The 23,618-nt window shown below is 45.8% G+C and overlaps 2 protein-coding genes across 3 annotated transcripts; both read left to right on the top strand.

The window, feature by feature from the left end:
• The first annotated feature begins 11,452 nt into the window (after positions 1-11,452).
• LOC118726137 (granzyme B(G,H)-like) lies at positions 11,453-14,869 on the top strand. 2 transcript variants are annotated; one of them, XM_036450590.2, is made up of 6 exons: positions 11,453-11,687; positions 12,752-12,899; positions 13,436-13,571; positions 13,755-14,012; position 14,053; positions 14,629-14,869. In XM_036450590.2, the coding sequence occupies exons 1-6, from the start codon at positions 11,627-11,629 to the stop codon at positions 14,802-14,804; spliced, it is 780 nt and encodes a 259-aa protein (XP_036306483.1). In that variant the 5' UTR covers positions 11,453-11,626; the 3' UTR covers positions 14,805-14,869. The 2 variants fall into 2 exon arrangements, with proteins under 2 accessions (XP_036306483.1, XP_036306477.1); XM_036450584.2 differs by lacking the exon at position 14,053 and having other exon boundaries at positions 11,462-11,687.
• Positions 14,870-20,001: 5,132 nt separating this feature from the next.
• LOC118726101 (granzyme H-like) lies at positions 20,002-22,851 on the top strand. Its single transcript, XM_036450521.2, has 5 exons — positions 20,002-20,181; positions 21,087-21,231; positions 21,690-21,819; positions 21,992-22,249; positions 22,598-22,851. Exons 1-5 carry the CDS (start codon positions 20,127-20,129, stop codon positions 22,760-22,762), a joined length of 753 nt encoding a protein of 250 aa, XP_036306414.1. The 5' UTR covers positions 20,002-20,126; the 3' UTR covers positions 22,763-22,851.
• Positions 22,852-23,618: the final 767 nt, after the last annotated feature.

Raw genomic sequence — 23,618 nt, 5'->3', positions numbered from 1 at the left:
AGCAGGCAGGTGAACAGTAAGGAGCCAGAGGTCCTAGATTGTGAGAGGGATGTCCCCCAAGGGGTCCCAGATTGGAGAGGATGCAAGCCAAGCTGAGGGACTACCCACCCTACCCCCGTGTGCAAATTTCATGCACCAGGCCACTAATTTTATACAATGACAGAAAAATAAATGAAAGTCCTAGAGAGTGTGTAATGAGATTCCTAAAGATAAAATTCATTCTTCATATGAAAAGGCAACACTGGAAATACTCATTCCTTGCCCACTTTTAGAATGTCATGTTCCTAGAAAGGTTACTTAATGGGGGAAGGTAGTGATAGTCAGAAAGGGGGCTACACATAACAGCACTTAAAAGTAATTTTTAAATGGCAAAGGAGCCGAAGCCAGTTTGGCTCAGTGTATAGAGCGTCGGCTTGGGGACTGAAGGGACCCGGGTTCGATTTCAGTCAAGGGCATGTACCTTGGTTGCGGGCATATCCCCAGTAGGGGGTGTGCAAGAGGCAGCTGATCCATGACTCTCTCTCATCGATGTTTCTAACTCTCTATCTCTCTCCCTTCCTCTCTGTATAAAATCAATAAAATATATTTTTTTAAATAAAAATAAAAATAAATGGCAAAGGAAATGAGAGCAAAGGCCAGAAATGAAATACAGAGACAGAAAAAGAAAGAGATAAAGCTTTTCATTGGATTGACAAAAATGTACTTGGTGCAATTGATCAGTTCCAAAAAAAAATCCTCCAAACCCCATTCCCTAGGGATCCCAGGAAGCGCTTGAAAAGCCATTTCTTTTTTATCCTTAATTCTTCAACAGTCTCCTATCTACTAAGAAATTTATGAACTATCATATCTCACTAGGCTTCTCCTTTCAATGGACAGATATCCATTGAAATATTTTTCAATGGATATCTGTCCATTGAAAAATATTTCAATGGACAGATATCCATGCCCTAAAGACCACACTTTCTCTATGTTGCACCATGTCTTATCATCCCCATCACTCCCTGACAGCGTTAAATGAAGCTCTATGTGCGCATTGTCCCCAAGGCTGTCATAGAGCACACGATAGTGCACATTTAATTTTTCTATGTCTGTGTCACTGTCTGGTTAGATCACCACACACCTGTAAAACAGGAAGAATGGCATATGTGGAAGAGTGAAGGAAAATACCAACTCCACTGAGGCCAGCAGTTTTCCCAGGGACTTTGTAGAACTCAGCCCCAGCTCTTCCTTTGTTACTAAAGCAGTGGTCGGCAAACTCATTAGTCAACAGAGCCAAATATCAATAGTACAACGATTGACATTTATTTTGAGAGCCAAATTTTTTAAACTTAAACTTCTAATGCCACTTCTTCAAAATAGACTCTCCCAGGCCATGGAATTTTGTGGGAGAGCCACAGTCAAGAGGCCAAAGAGCTAGATGTGGCTCACAAGCCAATTTGTCGACCATGGTACTAAAGTGTTTGCCATGTGCACATCTCATTTTCCCCATGAGATGCTTTGCCTTTAGAAGCACAGGATAAGCCTCCTACCCTCTGGAGAGCTGAGAATCTCAGATTTCTCTTTAAAAGGCTGCCATGCTGGCTTTACCAACAGAAAGTATTTAGGTGAAATTCCTGGTCATTCCCCAGAAATTCACTGTACAATAAAAAGCAAGAAGAAAAGGCATAAAAAACCTTGATTAAACCAAGGAGAGAAATATCTAAAGGAGACCAGGAGGGAATACTATGAGAAGAAAATATTTCAATGGACAGATATCCAGGAAGCTTATCTTGTTTGTAATTTCTGAGAAGACTCTCTGAGCATAACTTACAACCTGAGATAAAAGAAGAAAAATATCCCAAATTCTACTCCCCTGCTCTGGCCTTTTCTGGCTCCTTTAGAAACAGAGCCTGAAGCAAGGATTGCAGTGGCAATGATTTGTTTAGGAGGTGCAAGCCCAGGCAGTGACATGGAGGACAAAGAATGGGTCAAGGTCAGATGCAGTGCATAAAATAGTGATATTACCCCAGTTGGCCACTGCTTCAAGCAAGTTGCTAAGAGACAAGGCAAGTGGCTAAGCAAGTTTGGTCACTCAGCATATGGGACTTCTCCAGAGCCATTGTGAGGAGTGTCACAGGAAGGGGAGAGCATTCAGTGTCTGAGACACAAATCTGAATGTATTGCTTGTTAAGTAGGAGAGAGTTGTACTTGTGAAGAAAAGTGTCTCTAAACCCAGCAAGATCTAAATGTATATAGGATCTGGGAAATGGGAAATCCAGAATTTCATGGAGTTTTAGAAGCAGGAATGTTTGGGAATTGGCTGAATTTTAACTGTGTGATTATGGGAGATCATAGCTGTTTGGCTGCTGTCATCTTATCCTCCAATGAAGGGGCAACTAGAAGAGAGAGAGAGAGAGAGAGAGAGAGAGAGAGAGAGAGAGAGAGAGAGAGAGAGAGAGAGAGAAGCCCAACTTGTTTAGTCATAAAAACGGGATTTGGAGCCCCGGCAGGTGGCTCAGTTAGTTGGAGTATCGCCTGGTACACCAAAATGTTAGTAGGTTGGATTCCTGGTCAGGGGAAATATGTAAGTTGCTGGTTCAATCCCCAGTAGGTTCATTTAAGGGAGGCAATCAATCAATGTTTTTCTTTCACATCTCTCTCTCTCTCTCTCTCTCTCCATCTCCCTCCCCTTCTTCCTTCCCTCCTTCCCTCCTATTCCTCTTTCTCTCTCAAATCACTAAATATATCCTTGAAGACTTTCAAAAGGGACATGCAGCTCTGACCTGTGTGCTGAGTGGTTAGTGAGTCTGCACTGCACCAAAGGGTCATGGGTTCAATTCCCAGTCAAGAGCAGTATTTGAGTTGCAGGTCAACCCCCATTTCTTGTCAGCATGGGTGCAGGAGGCAACCAATCAATGTGTCTCTCTCACATCAATGTTTCTTTCCTCACTCCTCTCTCTCTCTGTCTCTCTCTGTCTCTCTCTCTCTCTCTCTCTCTCTCTCTCTCTCTCTCTCTCACACACACACACACACACACACACACACACACACACACACACAAACTTCCTCCCTCCTTCCATTCCACTCTCTCTGAAAATCAATAGAAAAAAAATATCTTCAGGTGAGATTACCAACAAAAAGTGGTGGGGGGGGGAGAGAAGTGGAGGGGTGACCTGGAGAACCTGGCTCTGCACAGTAGAGATAAGGCAAAAACCTTTCCTAGTGAGAGGACCAAGAAGAAATTATTAACAGGTAACATCCAAAAATAACATCATCCTTTTCAGTTTTTCGAAAAAAATTAATAGAGCCTTTGAGCCCAAACAGCTGTCCCCATGCTGGCCCCATAAATGCCTGACTCTGTCTAAAGCATGGGGAAGAAAACAAAGCTTTTTCACTGTCCAGCTCAGTGAGGGGTCATCACAACAACCTCTCTCCCACCTGGACCCCCCACGGAACAGCAATTTGCAGGAGTGCCTATCAGGGCAAAACTGCAGCTTGGCCTCTGGGCCCTGATGATCTCCTCTGGACAAGAGAACCTTAGGGCAGACATCAGAGTTAGAGGACCTTGTCCAGGGACCTGGGATTAAAGGTAGAAGAGTGCCCATAGACCTGCACACCCTCTCCATCTCTGCCCAGCCCTGGATTCCCTTTGGATCTATTCCTCATCACCTCCCTCTTTCATTTGTAGTTTTATTTATTTATTTATTTATTTATTTATTTATTTATTTATTTATTTTTTACAGAGAGAAAGGGAGAAGGATAGAGAGTTAGAAATATTGATGAGAAAGAATCATCGATCGGCTGCCTCTTGCACACCCCCTACTGGGGATGTGCCCGCAACCAAGGTACATGCCCTTGACCAGAATCAAACCCAGGACCTTTCAGTCCGCAGTCTGACGCTCTATCCATTGAGCCAAACCAGTTTCGGCATCCCTCTTTCATTTGTGTAGACGTTCCTGAAAGGATCACATTTTGGATCATTTCTAAACACAAGCTTCACAAGAGGTATCACAGTTTGTGTGGAGGGCATGTGGAAAGAAGGGATTTTTAACTTTCTCCTGGAAAACATGGAAACGTTGTGTTCTTTCTAGATGAGGGCTCCATTAAATAATTTTTGTAGCTAATGTACTCTTTTTTTTTTTTTAATCCTCACCTGAGAATCTACACAAATAAAAGAAAAAGATACAAATTGATCATACCTCAGTGATGCCCATCAGCCAAACAGAAGTGAGTATGCAAATTAACCCAACAAAGATGGCATGTTAATTTGTATACACAGGCATCAAACAGCCAGGGGATGGGCGCCAAGCCCTCAGGCTCTCAGGACTATCGCTCCCAGGGAGGCGAGAGCGGCAGTGCCAAGCCCTGCCCACAGGGTCCTGGGACCATTGTAGGCTATGGGGTTGCTGAGACCCAGGCCGGGCCTCTGGCCACAGATCCACAGCTTCGTGGAGACTGTCTCTACCAGGCTGCCTGGAGGCCTTGTGGCTGGTAAACGGATGGTGCCCATTCAAGATGTGACACAGAGAGGAGGTACGGGAGGGAATCCAGAGAATGGGATATGGGAGCAAGATGCACTTCCTTTGGGCTTTGTCTTTCTTGGTCTTGGTCCTTTGCTTTTGGGCCTGGAGTGCAAGCACTGCAGTAGAGAGGAATGGATGGAGGCAGAATGTAAAAGAAGGGAGATGACCCAGGTGAAGGTGGATACCTAACAGAGACACAAGGCCTGACTGATCTCTGTCCCTCTGTGAAGACACCCCACACAGGCACTGCCTTCACCAGCAGGCTCTGGGTCACATCTGCAAATGCTACTGCAACCTCTAACATTCTGGGCAAAGAACTGACCCTGTGCCCCTCTGGGTACCAGGTTTGCTGTCATCAATGCCATAGATCAAAGCAAAAACCTGGAGAGGTGAGGTGCACTGGAGGGGGCCCTGGCAGGGGCAGGGGCCTGAGGGCAAGGATCTGCCTCACCTGCAGAGAGAGAGGTTCTGCAGTGGCTCCAAGATGCTGGTGGGCCTGGTGGGGGATCAATGGGCATGCAAGGACACCCAGGCAGAGAGGCAAGGACCCGCAGCCCTGAGGCGCAAATTGAGGGGTGGTACCACCTCAGTGGAGGGGTGCCGCACTGCAGGGTACCTGACAGAACTACACAATTCAGAGAAGCTACAGATTCTAATCAGCTAACCAGGCCTCACCCAGGTGGCCTTCCCACTTCAGAGGCAGTGACTCCTGCTCCTCCCTCGGCCCAAAAGCAAGTGCACTCGGACCACCTGTTCCAGAGAAGGGGGGAGCAGTAAAGTGGGTGGGTGACCACGGAGAGGAAAGAATATGGGGCATCAACATGAAGAGGTGCTTGAGAAGGGGCTCGGAAGCCTGATGGGAAGGTTTGTTCTGTTTGTCCAGCAGCTGCCCCTTAGGAAGGCCAGAGAGCATGGTTCTGAGGGCTCCCTGCATGCTGAGTCAAGATCCACAGCCAACTCAGTTTCCTGGTCTGTAAAATGGTTTAAGCGTGTCCCAAGTGCCTTCACTGAGCTTTGATGGCCAATTGAGATACTATATAAGGAAAATGAGGGAAGAAGTGAGAAAGAAAATAAAAAATGAACAACACAAAAGAAAGACTGGAAGGAACCTGTAAACCCATTGTCACTTAGAGAGGGAATATAGTCAATAGTGTTGTAATGATGGTATAATGCCAGGTGGGTACTGGAAATATTGGGGAACTTTGTAAAGTATATGATTGTCTAAACACTATTCTGTAACTAATATAAAACCTGAACATGATACAAAATAATATTGAATGTAAAGAAATGAAAATAGAAGTGAAATTTTTATAAATTTCAAAGTTTAAATATAGATTGTAAAGGAAGAAAGGGGGAAAATAAGAATGGGGTTTTCATTTTACCACTGTATTGTCTTTTTAGTATATGAAAAAGACAGTTGTCTTTATATGCTGCTTTTATACTTTTCTAAGTCACTATCTCATTTGAATTTCAGGGCAACTTAAAGATAAGATAATTATTCCCCCAACTATTCATAGAAAGGAAATCTTGGTGTCTGGCCCCAATGATTTAATCTTCAAGCCCTTATTGTAAAGCAAGGCTGGTGAATTTTCTGTGAAGTGTCATATCTATACTAATAAAAGCCTTGGGGGTGATCAAGACAGCAGGGGAGGGTAGTTGGGGGCAATCAGGCTGGCAGAAGAGCAGTTAGGTGTCAATCAGGCTGGCAAGGGGGCAGTTAAGGGGCAATCAGGCAGGTAGGCAAGCAGTTAGGAGCCCGTGGTCCCAGATTGTGAGAGGAATGTCCAAGCAGTCAGACATCCACCCAAGGGTCCCAGATTAAAGAGGGCATAGACCAGGCTGAGGGACACGTCCCCTCTGTGTGTGAATTTTGTGCACTGGGCCACTAGTATGTTAATCGTTTTAGATAGAGATGAATGGGGTGAGGGAAGAGAGAGAAAAAAAACACCTAGCAGTTGCTTCAGTGATTTGTAGGGAAGATGGAACCCTCAACCTAGGTTTGGGTCCTGATCAGGAATGGAACCCACCACCCTTTGATGTATGAGTCAATACTCTAATCAACTGAGCAACCCTGCCAGGGTTATACAGAAATGTTTATTATATTAAGGATATTATTTCCCCTTTTGATCTTCCAAAAGGTTATGTTTGTTATCATGTGTGAATTTTGAATTTTTTCTTTATTGATTAAGGTATTACATACGTGTCCTTATCCCCCCAGTGAATGTTGAATTTTAACAAATGTTTATTTATATAAGTTTCCTCTCTTACATCTCCCTTATTGAGATAATAAGATTTTTCTCCAGTTTGTGTAGCAAAATATGTTACTTGACCTTCCTATGGTAAAATGATATCTACATCCTTAGTATAAACCTAACTTGGTCATATTCTATTAACTTTTCCTATATTGATGGGCTAATTTTGACAGTTGATACTTTGTTTAGGCTGTGATTATAAATTATCATGAGATTGGGCTGTAAATTTCCTTTCTTATTCTGTTGTTTGAATCAAGGTTACACCAGCCTTATAAAATGAGATAGTGTTCCTTCTTTTTTTCTTTTCTGCAAGATGTTGTAGCTGAAATGTTTTCCTTTCTTGAATTTCAGTAGAAATTAACAGTAGAGCCATCAAGGTCAGTTCTCTGTGTGGAAAATTATGGATTGCTGATGCAATTTCATTGATGGTTCTAGTGCTACCTAAGTTTGCAAATTTTTCCTGTATAGGTGCTAATCAGTGATGTTTCTGTTTTGACTAAATTTTAAATGTATTAGTATAAGTTTTTTATAATATTCTGGGCTTAGCTTTAAATGGCCTACAGTATTTATAAAAAATATTCCCTTATTAGTTCCTCATAATAAATATTTGCAACTTCTCTCTTTTTTCTTGATTGTATTCTCCTGACGTTTGTCAATTTTATTAGCCTTTTCAAATAACCTTTGCTTTACTAAAACTCTCTGTTGTATATTTACTTATTTCATTAACTTCTACTACCTCTTATTACTTCTTCCTCTGACTTATCTGCTAACATAGTAAATCCTCCTGCCACAGCTCCACTAGTAAATGGCTCTCTGAGGCCCAGAGGTCACTGCAATACCTGAGTTCTGGGCAGACTCTGAAGGGCTGGCTGGAATGCTCCAGATCTTCTGCTTTGTTCACATATGGCTCCAGTGTGGCTTCCTGGTATTTGGTTAAACACAGAGGAACTTACCAGCAGGGGAATATCTATAACTAGGAGATGTCATACCAAGACTCGGAGACAGATGGGGCTGTGACACAAGCATCTCTGTAGGTGTGAATTATATTTTCCAAACACGACACTTTGCTACATCTGCCCTGAACTGAGAAATAGACAGAAAGAAAGACCCACCAGGTTTTCAATCATATATTAGAGGTTCTGGTAAATGACTCAGTAGCATCCTTCTTCCCTATCCCAAAACAAACCACTGGTCACATTACATATAGACATGGCAAGAAAGTGCACACCCTGAGTGAGATGGGAAGACAAAGAACTCATTCACTCCAGAAGATGAGGTATGACCTTCAAGCCTTGAGGGAACTAAATGTTTTGTGGGAAAGAAATGGCTTTGGTGGACAAAGTTCCTGGGGAGATAAAGGTCCTCAAGTGGGGAATGGGGCTTGGAGTGGGTAGGTGTTGTGATCCAAAGTCACATCAAAGGCAACATCACTACTCAGAACATGGCTCCATTCCAATTCTCTCCCGCCCAGAAAAACAGTCAGCACCAATTGATTTGGGGGGAGGGCTCTCTATTGTTATACTCACTCCAGATTGGTGAGAATGAGCACACTGTCTTCACCCAAGCTCATTTCTCCTCCCCTTTTCTCTGTAGTCCTCTCTATTCATCACCCTAGACATTTGCTCACTCCAGAGTTTTACTGAATTATCCCCAACCCAACATTCAAGCCTTGCTCTTTGTTGCTAGCTGGCCATAGGAAAAATTAGAGTGTTCTAGTATTGATAGATACCAAAAGTCTAGAAACAAACAAATATCTATTGAAGATAAAGGGATAAATTAGGATTTATACACACAAACACAAAGAATACTATTTAGCCATAAAATAATACTGATATGTGTGACAACTTGGATGAACCTCAAAATCATCATGCTAAGTGAAAGAAGCCAATCACAACAACTCACGTATCACATGATCCCTTTCATATGAAATATCCAGAATATGCAAATCCATCAGAGATAGGAATGAGACTAGTAGTTGCCAGAGATCAGGGTGGGGTGTTGCTGGTAGAGTGAGAATGGAAAGTGATTAAGTACCAATTTATTTGTGGGTACACACAACTTCATGGATATAAATGTTCTGCTGGGGTCATGAGAAAGCTTTGACACTAGAGAGTGGTGGTTGGACATTTATATGCCACTGAATTGTACACTTTCAAATAGTTAATTTTATGTTATGTGAAGTTCATCTTAATATTCAATAAACATAATATTAAGTTTAACATAATCCTCTTTTAGTTTTTTAAAATGCAGATATACATTAGAGTAAAATGCTAGTGTGTTAGTTCATAACTCAATACAGAAAAGATGATTATCAATGAAAAATCTGAAATCAGGTCATTTTGATTATTTTCTCTATGATTAAATTGTTTTTAAATTTTTCCAATAACTTCAAAAGTTAACTGCATGTTAAAATTTTTAATAACTAGGAAGCAGAAGCTACAGTGGAATTAAATAATAGATTTTTTAAAACATGGAGAAAATTCTTACAGCATAGGGTTAAGATAAAAGAAGGTGGTCTTCTATATATAACATAAATATAACAGTTTATATATAACATAATCCCAAGTACTTAAAATGCATGTCTTATGGTAACACTCTATGGGGGAGGTGGGTTGGGCAAATGAGTGACATTTTTCTTTTTTACTTTCCAAATTTTCCTTGTCTTATAAATCAAACTACTGCTTTATAAAATTAGTCATTTTTATATTATATGAATATTAATCTATAATAATAAAAGCATATTATGCTAATTAGACCAGAGAGCCCAATGACCTAGAGAACCTTCTGGATGAAGACAGGACTGTGAGGGCCAAGGCAACCACCACAGTTGCAAGGGTCGAGCCCCTTGCATAAATTTTGTGCATCGGTCCTCTAGTACTATGTAATAAAGATGTAATAGCAAATTGACCCTCACACCCTTGCACAAGATGGCCACCCCCATGCAGTCAAAGATGGCTAACACAAGATGGCCAGCAGGGGAGGGTAGTTGTGGGCAATCAGGCCAGCAGGGGAGAGTAGTTGGGGGCAACCAGTAAGCAGGGGAGGACAGTTTGGAGTGACCAGGCCAGCAGAGGAGGGCAGTTAGGGGTAACCAGGCCAGCAGGGGGTTTAGTGAGGAATGATCAAATGACTGAACAAGTAGGCTGCATGGGGTGACCAGGCTGGCACGGGGGTTAGTGAGGGACAACCAAACAACTGAACTTGCAGGCTGCATGGGGCAACCAGGCCAGCAAGTAGGGGAGGGGGGCAGTTGGGGGCAATCAGGCTGGCAGGGGGAGACAGTTAGGGGTGACCAGGCCTGCAGAGGGGGGCAGTTGGGGGTGACCAGAGCTGGGGAGGCAGCATTTAGAAATGACCAGGCTGGCAAAGAGAGTGATTAGGAGCCAGTGGTCCAGGATTGTGAGACAGATATCCCACTGCCAGTTTAGGCCTTAGCCCCAGGAATCAGCCATCTCCCAAGGGGTCCCAGATTGGAGAGGGTACAAGCTTGGCTGAGGGAACTCCCCCCAACCTCCATGCACAAATTGCATGCATCACGTCTCTAGCTTGTAACTAAAACCCTTCGGGAGGACACTGTGATGATGAGTAGGATGCCATGTAGATTTGGTAGATGGTGGTGGATGCTCTGTTCCTCCACTGTGCATCACTCTACCATGGCCCTTTCCACTGAGTACTCTGATCCCTGATGTTTCTGTCTCCCCCATCTGATGGTCAGCTCTTTCTAAAGCATTGATTTTCAACCAGTGTGCCACAAGAACTTTTAAAACATGCAATACCAGACAATTTAGTCAGGAGCACTAACCTATTTTCCCTTAGATCATCAAATTAAAAAATGACAACAGCCCAGCTGTTGTGGCTCAGTGACTGAGCATAGACTTATGAACCAACAGGCCACAGTTCAATTCCTGGTCAGGGAGCAAACCTAGGTATCAGGCTCCATCCCCAGTGTGGAGCATGCAGGAGGCAGCCAGTCAAGAATTCTTTCTCATCATTAATGTTTCATTTCTCTATCTTCTTCCCTCTCTGAAATCAATAAAAATTATATTTTAAAAAATTACAACAGCCAACACAACAATAGTCATCTGGTGTGAATGCCCTTTGTAGAACCATAAATATATAAGTTATACAATAGAATTGAATTTATTGGTCACGGTGTGTAATATAGTTGTGTCTAATTGTTTAATTCTTGGTACCAGAAGTACTTAACTACAAGTATAGGCACCTAATATTTTTTAAGTCACTTTGGAGCAAACAGTATTTTGCAAACAATCAAAAGTATACCTATTTTTTGTAAGATATACAAAATATATGTATGTTTTAAGTGTGCCGCAGAATTTTAGTAGTTTATGTGCCATGAGAATAAAAAGCTTGAAAATCAGTGCTCTAAAAATAGGAGACACATCTCCAGTAGGGTTGTCCACAGGCCAGAGAAGGACCTAAACAGACACGAGCAAAAGAAATTACCCTGATGAACTTAGTTGCATGGAGATAAAGCACTGGGGGTTCTATCTCTGAAGACTCGGGTTTCTGGGCACCAGTACCTCCACTGATCAACACCACATACCACAGGCCCCACCTTGTACCCTTGGGTTCCTGCTCAGGGCTGGAGTTGCTCTGGTGTCTTCTCTAAGTTATCAGCTGTGGGTACTGATGTGGTAGCTGCATTCTTCTCACACAACCACCCATAGACTATCATCAGGCAGGAGGGCTGAGGGTGGGGATGCTTCATAGAACACATTCTGAGGTGAAGCACTGCAAAACCAGAGGGGACTCAGGTCACAGAGCCCACCCACACCTCCTTCCTCTTCTGGGCACTAACAGAGAGCACAGAGAAACAGCAGCAGCTCCCACCTGAGCAGCCTTCCTGGGAAGATGCAGCCACCCCTGCTCGTGCTCCTGCTGGCCTTTTTCCTACTCCCCAGGGCAGAGGCAGGTGAGTGACCATCCCCACCCTCACAGGCACAACCCATCCCACAATGGGCACAGACCTGCTGGCCCTTCTGCACATCCCTGATCCAGCTCTCCACCAGGGATGCTCTGAACCCCAGCTCCCATCCCATCTCAGATCCACACACATGAGCTGGATGAGCCACAGGCAGAAATGACAGGGCAGAAGCCAATTCTCAAGAAAAGCCAGTGGGCACAATGCTCTCCCCAGGCCCCACTTGTGCCACATGGAGAGTGGAACTTTCTAGAATTGCATGACAGAGGCTGGGAAACTGCAGAGGGCAGAGCAGTCCTGGCTTCCAAGCCTGTGATGAGACAGGTGCTGTCCTCAGGGTCTGCTTAGGAGAGAAGCCCAGAGCTCAGCAACCCACAGTTCGTGGGGTCACCATCCCCATAAGACTGCTGCTTCCTCTGCTCCATCTGAAGGTTACTCAGTCCCTTTCTCAGACTCTGCTTTTCTTCCTAGGCCTTTAGCGGCTTCTTTAAAGGATGAGCCAGTGAGGATAACAGCTCCAAACTTGTCTGTTTTCCAGAATCCCACAGCACTGGCCTTACCAACCCTCCTCCAAAGACCCATTGGGAGCCAGTCCTTCCAGGCAGTTAACAAACACTGGCAACTCCCCACCTGTCAGGCCCTAGGACAGCTCTGCAACATCTAGATCCCTAAACCTAAGTCCTGGATACTGCAAAGCACACTGCCCTGGACATCACAGCACCTCAGGGGCCTCAGAAGCTCACCCAACACCAAGCAAAGTCAGGAGAGGAATTTTTAGGAGCCTCTAGGCCTTCTCAGTTCCTAAGACCTTTATTCTTACCTGCAATTATGTGGCAGGCCAAGTCACAGACCCAGCCTGTTACTCTGCCCTTTTCCAGACTAGAGAAAGTTGAGTCCTCGGCCACTCCCCCGCCCCACACCCCCCTCCCACCCCTTGACTCCCTCCCAGCTCGATGCCATCCTAGGGTCCCAAGTGCCCAGCGCATGAGCATCAAGCCGATGTTTGCCTGATGGACTCTGGAGGGGCACACAAGCACAACAGAATTTTCCTTCAGGGGAGATCATCGGGGGACATGAAGCCAAGCCCCACTCCCTGCCCTACATGGCCTACCTTCGCATTAAAAATGAGGAGGAGGAATCCAGGTGTGGCGGTGTCCTTGTGGGAGACAACTTTGTCCTGACAGCTGCTCACTGCAATGGAAGGTGAGAGGCTGCAGCCAGGCTACACCTCCTAAGACCCAGGCCAGCTCCCCAGTTTCCTGGTAACTCAAGCCCATGAGAACTCACCAGAGGAGCCATCAGAGATCATGACTGAGCAATGAGAGCCTGAGAAAAATGGCAGTTAAGCTTTGGGTCCTGAGAGTCAGAAGTGACAGCAAGTGGCACCATGGAGAAGAGAAGTACCACACTCGGCAAATACAGCAGCAGTGGATCATGAACACATGCATTAGGGTCAAAATGGAAATGCAAGCAATTTCATGATATTTCCTGAGGGCAAGAGAGAGCTCCCACAAGCCCTACTCTCTGTGTGTCAGTGGGAACCAGAGTCACTCAACCCCTGGACCCTATGAACTGATATCCCTAGTCTGTAGCCCTGCTCTGTCCCAGATGCCACTTGCCCTTCATGGCTCCTGGGATGTATCTACTGTGACTCTACCTACCCTCCCAGCCGCTCCCCTCCACACACACACACACACACACACACACATGCACACTCATCCACTCTGTTCTATTTACAGGTCAATCAGTGTCACTCTGGGGGCCCACAACATCACAAAGCAGGAGAAGACCCAACAGGCCATCATGGTGAAAAGAGCCATCCCGCACCCAGACTATAATGAGAGGAAGAGCTCCTCTGACATCATGTTACTGCAGGTGAGGAAACCTCCTGCTGCTCTTGCAGCTCTGGGATCTCATTGTATCTCCTCTCACTGTAAATTGTTCCTTTCTTTCCTCCCATTCTAGCCATCTGAGCAGTCCTAGTGACTCAAGGGTCCCTAGGTGTCCAGGCTCAGAGAACACTAGCTGACCTGGACTCCCTTGCCTCTTCCCCATCAGCTGGAGAGAAACGTCAAGCAAACTTATGCTGTGAAGCCTCTCCAACTGCCCAGGGTCAAGGACCTGCCAAGTCCAGGAGATAACTGCATTGTGGCCGGCTGGGGGCAGGTCACAAGTGAAGGCCCTTGCTCAGACACTCTGCAGGAGGTAGAGCTGACCCTGCAGAAGGATGTGAAGTGTAAAAAGCGCTTTAACCATTACAACAAGAACATTCAACTGTGTGTGGGGAACCCAAGAGAAAATAAGGCTTCCTTTAAGGTGATGCTGAACATCTGCCCAGTTTGGTTCTGGGGAGAAGGGTGTTAGGGTAGAGGGTAGGACCTGGGGACCCAGGCAGGGTGGTGAAATCCTTCATGCTCTAGGTTGTGATCTTTCTCCCTGGAAAGAAAAGAGAGGAGCCACCAGAGCAGAGAGAAACAGGATCTCCAAGAGCATACACAGGCCTCTGGTCACTCCAAACACAATTCTCCCCCCAGGGGCGGGGGCAGGGGATTTGCAACACTCTGGCAAAGCTGAGGCAATGCAGTTAGATCACTATTCCCTGGGTGTGCAGAAGTTATACCTGGTGGCTCCTCAGAGCTGGTAAATACTGTCAGCCCCACCTGCCTGTCTCGGGTCCTTACACAGTAGACTGCAGCCACAGCCCTGCAGCACCTTCATAGCCAGAGGATCAGGGTCCTGAGGGAGCAGAGGGAGCCACTACTACCTGTGTAAACTGACAATGTCCAGGCTGAGGGGACTACTAGGGACCTGCCTGCATGCTTTTCTCCAAGGTGGAAACCATGCTAGGCAGCCTTATCTGAGAGGGACTTGAAGTGGCAAGGAGGGCAGGGCCAGAAGAACTGGCTCAGACCTTCCCTCTCTCTATCCACAGGGGGACTCCGGGGACCGCTCCTGTGCAAAAATGAGATCCAGGGCATTGTCTCCTATGGAAGCGAGGATGGGAAACCACCGCGAGTCTACACCAAAGTCGCCAGTTTCCTTCCCTGGATAAGAGAAACCATGAAAAGCCTCCAACTGCAGGACCAAGACCATCTTCTCTGGAGCTAATCCAGGATCACACTGAAGGGAGGGAGGTGGTGCCAGCAACTGAATAAATGTCTCTCAGCTGAAGGAAGAGCTGGATTGTTGTTTATTCTTTGACCCTCATTCACAGGCACCAGTTCTGTGCTCAGAAGGCCAATAGCACAATTCTCTGTTCTACTTTCTCCTCTCAGCCCCCCCCCAACCCCCAAACCTCATGCAAAACTGTTATCAGCTCCTTCTTAGCCAAACCTGCACTTGCAGGGCCCACCCTTCTGCACCTTTAGGAGAAAACATGAAACTCTCAGTTCCTGGCCTAGGTGTGAAGATCTTACTTCTTCCTCTCTTATGTGCTGAGAGGAAAGGACTAGCACTGTGGGTGCTGGGCACCAAGCAGGCACAGCCTGGGCTGCAGCTCAGGAGGCCCCACCACACTGGGGAGAGGAGGGCCTTCCTGAGCAGAACATTGTTCTCCCACAGCCAGGGAGTGGCAGGTTTTGGGGGCCTGGGGGATGGTGAGGAGAGACGGGGTGGAGGAGGGAGGGAAACCCTGAGAAGCTCCTGATTCCCTTCTGACTGAATTTCTCTCCCTGCCCTTTTCTCCCTCCTCATTCCTCCTGGGCTGAATTTCTCTCCCTACCCTCAGGGCCTAGCTTGGCCTCCAGTCTCCTGGATGTCCATTCTTCTCACTCCTGCTGACCATTGAGCATCCTCATAGTCCACCAACCCCTGCACCCCACACTGGTCTGAGCTCCTTGCTCTCCCATATCCCCCCCACCTAGGACACCCAGAGTGCCCAGGTTCCAGCAGGGCCTGGTCACTGAGTTGCCACCCAGCTTATGCCCTGGCACAGGGTGACCGGGGGACCAGACCTGTGCTGGCCCCTTGCAGGGCACTGGAGGACAGGGCGGCAGGGTGTCTTCAGAACACCTGGCCCCATCTCTCACTCTCACATCCAGCCCAGGGTCCCTACCATGTGCTCAGAGTCCGCTGACTGCTGGTCACTAGGGGCCTGAGTCCCCTGCAGCCTGTTCCTCACTGCTGGCCTCAAGGCTCAGGCTGCGGCGAGGGAGGCCACATGGGCTCCACCTGCCTTTTGAGTTAGAAAGGGCTGCTCTCCGCATAGGACTAGAAAGCAAAGTTTTTCCATCACTCAGTGAACAAATGCTGTGAATAAGTGCCAAGCATTGGGAATGTACAGTGAACATAATACAGGTTCTGACACCTGAACACGAGTGAAGCTGACAGTGTTGATTTCTATCTGAATGGAATTTCCTCTCCCTCCTTCACAGGAACCCACAGAGCCCAGAGCCCACAGGAGTATTTGTGTTTTATTTTTATTGCTCATTACACTCTGTTTTAATTGTCTTAATCACTTGGGTCTCTAGAACAGCAAGCAGCATGTGGGGTTTGGAAATGACTTTATTTCTTTCGTTTCTAGACGTGCAGCCCCAAACTGTTCACTGGCGCATCCTCTTCACCTCGGGGAGAGGGCAGCAGGTGGGGAGCAGGCAGGACGGCAGCCTCATTTCCATGAGCCTTAAAAGCAGCAGATATAATCGGTGACATCATGGATGGACCTCGGGGTATTATGCTCAAGGAAATAAGTCAGACTGAGAAAGAGCAATACCATATGATTTCACTTATGTGTAGAATCTAAAGAACAAGTTAATGAGCAAACAAAATTGGAACAGAACCATAAATAAAAAGAACAGATTGATCATTGCCTGAGGAGAAGGGGCTTGGGGGACTGGGAAAAAAGTGAAAGATTAAGAAGTACAAATTGGTAGTTAGAAAATAGTGACTAAGATGCAAAGTACAGCAAAGAGAATACAGTCAATAATATTGTCATAACTATTATATATGGTTGCCAGGTGGGTACTAGAAATATTGGGAGGAACACTTTGTACAGTATATAATTTATCTAATCACTGTGCTGTACATCTGAAACAAACACAAAATAATATTGAAAGTGGACTGTAATTGGAAAATAAAATTTAAAATATAGTCAAAGTAGCAGGCATGAATGTCATTGTGATACTGTTATAATTATCTCAGTTGTAAATTAATTGGCAGGGACAGAGCAAAGGGAAGGCTTAATAATATAGGCATGCCACGTATGCCAGAAAGCTGAGGTTTCACACTCTCCTGGTCTGTTTCCCACAGGTCCTGGGGGGAGGGACTGGACCATGAAAGAATAGAAGCATGCCCAGTAATGTCTGAATGCAAGAAAGGTGGTCATTTGTCAGTCACACCTGGGAGCAGTCATTAGCCAGAATAGACGTGGCCCCTGCAATGGCACCAAATCTGTGCTACATGAGCTCCCAGGAAAACAGAGTTCCTTCTCTCCACTCTTGCGCTCCTGTCTCTCTTGTGGCAGAGGGCCTGCTCCCCTGCATGGCCCCCATGGCCCACACACAGCGAACTGATGGATTACAACTAGCCTGATGCTCTGTGGGACTTCACTCTGCCTTGGAATGCAACCTCTGGGCACTGGCTTTGCTTCTAGCTCTGCTGAACCCCCAGCTGCACCTTTTCCAGGTCCATTTTAAAGGAAATGAGAACTTTGCAGCTGAGGGATATAACTCCATGCAAATAAAATTCACTCATTTGCCCATGCAAGTCTTAGAAAATTCCTTTTCTAAAGCTATCATAAGAACCCTTACCCCAGCACCCAGTTGGGAAAAGCATCCCCCACTTCTGCCATTGGAAACCCCATTTTCACCAATTCACAGTTGTACAGAATCAAATGGTAGGGCAATCCTACAATGTATTTGCTAATTGCAGTTAGAATCTGCCTCTGAACACAATCCGATTGGACAGACGATCACATGGTCCCTATCATTACCAAAACCTCCTGCCTATGCATACTCCAATACAAATTAGGAAGGCTCACGTGGTCAGGAAAGTGGAGACTTGTAAAAATTACTTTTTACATATCAAAATGTATTTATCAATCACTTCTTTTAAAGTTTTGTATTTAGACACATTGCTATTATAGAAAGCCTTTACTGCTTCTAAGTTTATAAAGAAATGCATCAATGTTTATTCGTTGTGCATGTATGGTTTTATTTTGTATTAGAGGCCCGAAGCACAAAATTCATGCAAGGGGCTCAGCCCTCACAGCTTCACCCAGGATGTCCTCTGGACTGTTGTTCTGCTGTTTGGTCTAATTAGTATATTAGCTCTTTATTATATAGGATATATAAATGTCTAATTATTGTATTTGCATTTTATTTTGGTGGTTTATATGAAATATGACTCCAACTTAATCTTTTAAAAGTGACTTTGTCAACTCTGATTGGAAAATAAAACAAAGAAAAAAAATATTTTCTAGTTGTTCCAATATCATTTATTAGAAAGTCAACCTTTTTCCCAATGATTTGAAATGTCACCTTATTATAAATTACATATCTTTATGTACTTAGGAATGTTTCTAGGTTTTCAACTCTGTTTAATGGGCCTTTGTCTACTCATGAATCAGAAGAGAGGTTTTGTTTGTTTGTTTGTTTTTGGGGGTTGTTTTTGGAGTTTACCATTTAAATTTAATCAGCTTAACAATAACCCACAACCTTCGGACCAACTGACCATTTAAATTTATTTCACACATGTAGTATGGCCTTTACAATGTGTTCTTTTTTTTCTCTTTTATCCTTTGTTTTTTAAATTTATTTTTTAACTATAGTTGACATACTGTAATACTGTAATACTGCAATATTATATTAGTTTCAGGTACACAATATAGTAATTAATCATTTGTATACCTTATGAAGTGATCACCATAAGTCTAATACCCATCTGTCACTGCGCATAGTGATTAGAGTACTAGAGGCCTGGTGTACGAATTTGTACATGGGTGGGGTCCAGCCAGCCTGCCCTGATTGGGCCAATTGGGCTGGGCTGGTCAAACTTCGGGTCTATCAAACTCCCACCCAAGGAGACAATTGCATATTAGCCTTTTATTATATAGGATTAAGGAAAGAGGTTTTATATAATGTTTTTAATATATAAGGCTTACCCTCTCCTTTACTGTCTTTTTTTTTTTGTCAAAATTCTCAGAGCTATTCAAGCATGTTTATTTTCCACATATATTTTAGAAATTGTCTAGAACTTGTATAACACTGAAAGAAAAATGATATTTTTATTGGAATCAAATTAAATGCATATATTAGCTTGGCATAAAGATATCCGAAATGTAATAGTCTTCTGGACAGTGCTGGGAAAATACTATTTGGCTTCCTGGTATTCATTACCATTTCACAAAAGAGTGATTGTTGGGAGAGTCAACCCTCCTCCATCCTCATACACATGGTTTGGGCAGAGAAGACTCCAAATCTCCAAAGGCTGTGACCGCGGCTTACATGGGTCCATGGTTTCAGCTCCTCTCACTGACTCTATATGTACTTCAGCAGAGGGCAGACTGTGTGCTGCTTTGACTGCCATCATGTATCTCCATCCCACAAGCTCTATTACATGACTGCAATGCTCTTTCCTTTTTTAATCTAGGTGAGGGCTTTTGATTGCCCACAGGGTGTAGAATAAGGCAGAAAAGTTACCTAGGAAATAGCTACAAAGCCTAGGAAAGAAAAAGAATATGTCTTCCAGGTTTAATTTGGAAGAGAGGTTCACTCTGCAGAAGCCACCATCATGCTGCAAAGAACACTGAACAATCCTATGCAGAGACTGCATGACAAGCCCTCACAAAGGGAAACAGGCATACCCACAGACATCTGGCACCAACCACTGGGCAGGCTCCGGGCTTCAAGCCTCCTCTGCCATCAAGGGGAGCTGATGGGAGACATCCACACTAAACTCAGCCCAAATGCAGATTTCTGAGCAAAATAAATGTTTCTGTTGGTTTTGTTAAGCTATCAGCTCTTCTGTCACTAAAACAAGGCCTCTTGGGCATCACTGCCACACCATTCTGTCCATCCCTCCACCCATAGCCCTCACCATCATTATCTGATCACTGATGCTTTTGTCTCCACCAGCAGAAGCAAGAAATCTCATCTCCAATACTGCTGACCCTCACAAAACTGGGACCTCAACAAACAATTCCCTAACTGTCAAGAGAGAGCCAAGGAAACGAGGTGTCCTTGCATGTTAGGAGATTTGGGTTCCTGGGACTCAGGCTCCTCCTACTGGCTGATGCAGCATCACGAACCACCCTATCTATAGCCTGTGGTTCATGTTTTTAGCTGGCATAGTCACCACTGAGTCAATGGTGACCATAACCAGTGCTTATGTGGTTACTGAGAGAGCCGTGTGTGATAAAGGCCACAGAGAACCCTGGGCTCAGCAGACCAGGACGAAGCACCAGCAGCTCTGACCTGGCAGCTTCCTGAGGAGATGCAGCCACTTCTGCTCCTGATGGCCTTTCTTCTGGCCCCCACGGCTCAGGCAGGTGAGTGACTGACCACCACCAGAATCCCAATGGCACGTGACATGGGCACCGCCCAGCTCACATGCTACACTCAGACACACCCTGGCCCTGGTCCATCCCCAGGCACTTTCTCAACACTAGATCCCATCTTCCACAAAGACCAGCAAGACTGATGCTGAATGAAAACGCAACAGGAATAGCAGGGCAGATGGCTGCTCCTGAGGAAAACACATGGGTACTCTCCCCATTCCTTGATATCTGGAAAGTGGGCTTTTTTTCAGACACTTGAAAGAAGGTTGGACGCTTGAAATGAGAAATAATTCCACAGTAAATCACAGCTAGGCGAAGGGGGCAGGCTTCCTTAATCAAAGCAAGGCCCACTAATGTTCGAACTTAATATCTTAAAATCTCCCTTAATCTCGACCCCCTATCCAAGCTTTGTAAAGAAGCTGAGGATCGAGTTGGTGGCATCCTGGTCCCCTGAAGCTGGTTTGATCTCAAATTCTCTCTGGTAATTTTTCAGTCACAATATTCTGAATAGTACAAACCAGCAATGGCTCTGAATTTGGGGAAAAGAAGGGAGAAAGGCCCAAGGAGCGTGGCAGGAAGGATTTTTCAGGATGTACAGGCATGAAATTTCTTGTTCCAAACACAAATCCCACTGTCCACGTGAACAGCTGCAACAGGAATGAAAGAAAGATTGATCTTCTCTTTGTCAGGGGGATTATCTCAGTTGTGGGTCAGGTCAAATAGCAAGCCAGGAATGTTGCCCAAGGAACCTGTAGGACGTCTTCCTGGTTATGGCTGATGACTATAGATATCATTATCTGCCACCCAAGTACTGCCCACCCCTTTCTATCCCAGTCTCCCCCTCTCCAGCCTCTGGCTCCATGGGCACAGCAGGCAGAGTAGATTTTTTCTTGCAGTGAAAATCATCGGAGGTCATGAGGTCGAGCCTCACTCTCGTCCCTACATGGCATTTCTTCGGATCAGGAGTTCAAACAGAAAACGATGTGGGGGTTTCCTTGTGCATGAGGACTTTGTGCTCACAGCAGCTCACTGCTTGGGAAGGTGAGGAGCACAGCCTGGGCCCACCCTTCTGCAGATACCTCACAGGGAACCTTCTTTTCAGAGGCTACAGACCTAGGGGCACAGAGGACAGGTCAGCTTTGGGAAGAGGTACAGGTCAATGCAAGTGGCCTGTTGAACACTGGAGGGACTGATCAAAGGGGCTTAGGAAGAAGACCAAGGTTGTGCCCTGAAGACCAGGGTACAAATGTGAGAAATTCACAGTTTTGCTTAGAAACAGACAAGCTCAGGGTGTGACTGAGCACCGAAGCACTGCTCCAGGAAATGACACCTAGCCTGAGCTGCCAAAAAGTACAGGGCATAGGCATGCTCAGTTCCCCGCCCCATCCCCTAGAATTCCTCTCCACTCCAATCCTGCACTGCCCCCAGCTGCCCTCTTTCCTTCCTGGCCCTTGGGCTGTATCTGCTGTGCCTCCACATCCCTGGCTATCTCTATGCAGGTCCATCACAGTCATCCTGGGTGCCCACAACATCAAGAAGCGTGAAAGGACCCAGCAGGTCATCCCGGTGAAAACAACCATCCCACACCCAGACTATCGTCCCAAATTCAATGACATCATGTTGTTACAGGTAGGATTTATCCTTCCACTTGCTCTTCCACATCTTCAGCCTGGGATTTCTCATCTCCTGTGACCTCCTTCCTGTCGTCCCTCCTAGTGTGAGCCCTTTCCTTGTCCAGGGCTATGACTGTCCTGGAATCCTGGGCCCTTGCCCAATAAGAATTCCTGTCCTCTGCCTTCAGCTGAAGAGGAATGCCACCCTGACTGCCTATGTGAGCCTCCTCAGGCTGCCCAGGAGTGGAGAGCAGGTGAAGCCAGGAATGGTGTGCAGAGTGGCCGGCTGGGGGCGACTCGACCTGAAAACCTCCACAGCCACACTGCATGAGGTAGAGCTGGAAATCCAAGAGGACAAGCAGTGTGTCTCCTGCTACAGACACCGTTTCAACAGAGCCAAAGAGATCTGTGTGGGGGACCCAAGAAGCGATCAGTCTACTTTTAAGGTAAGATCTCCAGCATTGTCCAGGCCCGGCCCTAGGCACAAATAAGCTTGCAGGCAACCTGAGGCAGTGGGAACTGGCCATAGCCCTATGTCCTCTGCCTTTCCACCATCCAATCTCTGGTCCTGTCTCTCCCGGGATCAGAGAGGCTGTCCCACAGCTACGGGTGGGCAAAGGCTTTCTAGAAGGGGGAAAGAGACCTTCAGAGTCAAATGGAAAACCCCAGACCTAAGGAGGGGACAAGGCCTACCCTGACTCTGTTCTCCTAACAGGGACCACACACCCTGGGGACAGCGAGGAGGACAGGGCCATGAAAAGGCCCAGCTCAGTGTTTCCTCTCTCTGCCCACAGGGCGACTCTGGGGGCCCCCTCGTGTGTGACAACAAGGCCCAGGGCATTGTCTCCTTTGGGAGGAAAGGTGGAAAACCTCCTCATATTGAAACTAAGATTTCCAGCTTTCTGCCCTGGATAGAAAGAACAATGAAACGTTTCCAGAGTGAAGCACCACAGTATTGATCTATTCATCTCCTCTGCAGCGCAGGCCAGAACTGCACTCTACAGAGGAGTGAGGGGAGGCTGCCAGACACATAATAAACTTGCATTTTCTAGAGTGGACATCATTGATTCCTCCTGTATTTACCAAAACATGTCTTAGTTACCTACTGTGTGTGGGGCAACCATTTGTTCACATTTCCCAGCTGTTAGAGCTTCCCGCTTCATGGAACCGCACCTTCAACCTCTTCCCAGCTCCTTCTCAATACTCCCCCCAGTGCTAGCTCCTCTGCCAGGCCTAATGTAAGCTCTATCGGGAAAGAGATGACATCTGTCCCCCAAAACTTATCCTCTTCTAGAAGACCCTCTTATCTCATCCATATTGCCTTTCTTCAAGCCACACTTATACCTTACCCCCATGGTCTGCAAACTGTTGCTCGAGAGCCGCATTTGGCTCTTTGGCCCCTTGACTGTGGCTCTTCCACAAAATACCACAGCCTGGGCAAGTCTATTTTGAAGAAGTCGCATTAGAAGGAGTTTAAGTTTAAAAAAGTTAGTTCTCAAAAGAAATTTACTGTTGATATGTGGCTCTGTACTGTTGATATGTGGCTCTGTTGACTAATGAGTTTGCCGACCACTGTGCTTACCCCACGCAGCCCCAATGCTAATATGCAGCATAAAAGAGTCCAGAAATTAAATGGAGGATCCTATATGAAGCCACTTCTCCACCCAAAGAGCAATGGGTGGGAAGGTTATGGAAAGATATAGCTCATCCCGTGCAGCCCTCCCCCGCCAATCAGAGCAGATTGAGAAGGTCAGCAGGCCTTTCGTTACTCCCAGCTCCAAATCCAGTGCCTGGCACAGCCCTGTTGGGAGCCCA

Source organism: Pipistrellus kuhlii, unplaced genomic scaffold (genome assembly GCF_014108245.1).
Source record: "Pipistrellus kuhlii isolate mPipKuh1 unplaced genomic scaffold, mPipKuh1.p scaffold_m20_p_1, whole genome shotgun sequence".
NCBI lineage: Eukaryota > Metazoa > Chordata > Mammalia > Chiroptera > Vespertilionidae > Pipistrellus > Pipistrellus kuhlii.
Note: the sequence above shows the minus strand (reverse complement) of the source record. Positions and strands in the feature narration are given on the sequence as shown.

Coding starts and splice junctions, on each gene's coding strand:
- LOC118726101 (XM_036450521.2), top strand. CDS start 20,127: ATGCAGCCACTTCTGCTCCTGATGGCCTTTCTTCTGGCCCCCACGGCT. Junction 21,232..21,689: donor GCAGCTCACTGCTTGGGAAG/GTGAGGAGCACA, acceptor ATCTCTATGCAG/GTCCATCACAGTCATCCTGG. Junction 22,250..22,597: donor GCGATCAGTCTACTTTTAAG/GTAAGATCTCCA, acceptor CTCTGCCCACAG/GGCGACTCTGGGGGCCCCCT.
- LOC118726137 (XM_036450590.2), top strand. CDS start 11,627: ATGCAGCCACCCCTGCTCGTGCTCCTGCTGGCCTTTTTCCTACTCCCC. Junction 12,900..13,435: donor GCTGCTCACTGCAATGGAAG/GTGAGAGGCTGC, acceptor TTCTATTTACAG/GTCAATCAGTGTCACTCTGG. Junction 13,572..13,754: donor CTGACATCATGTTACTGCAG/GTGAGGAAACCT, acceptor CTTCCCCATCAG/CTGGAGAGAAACGTCAAGCA.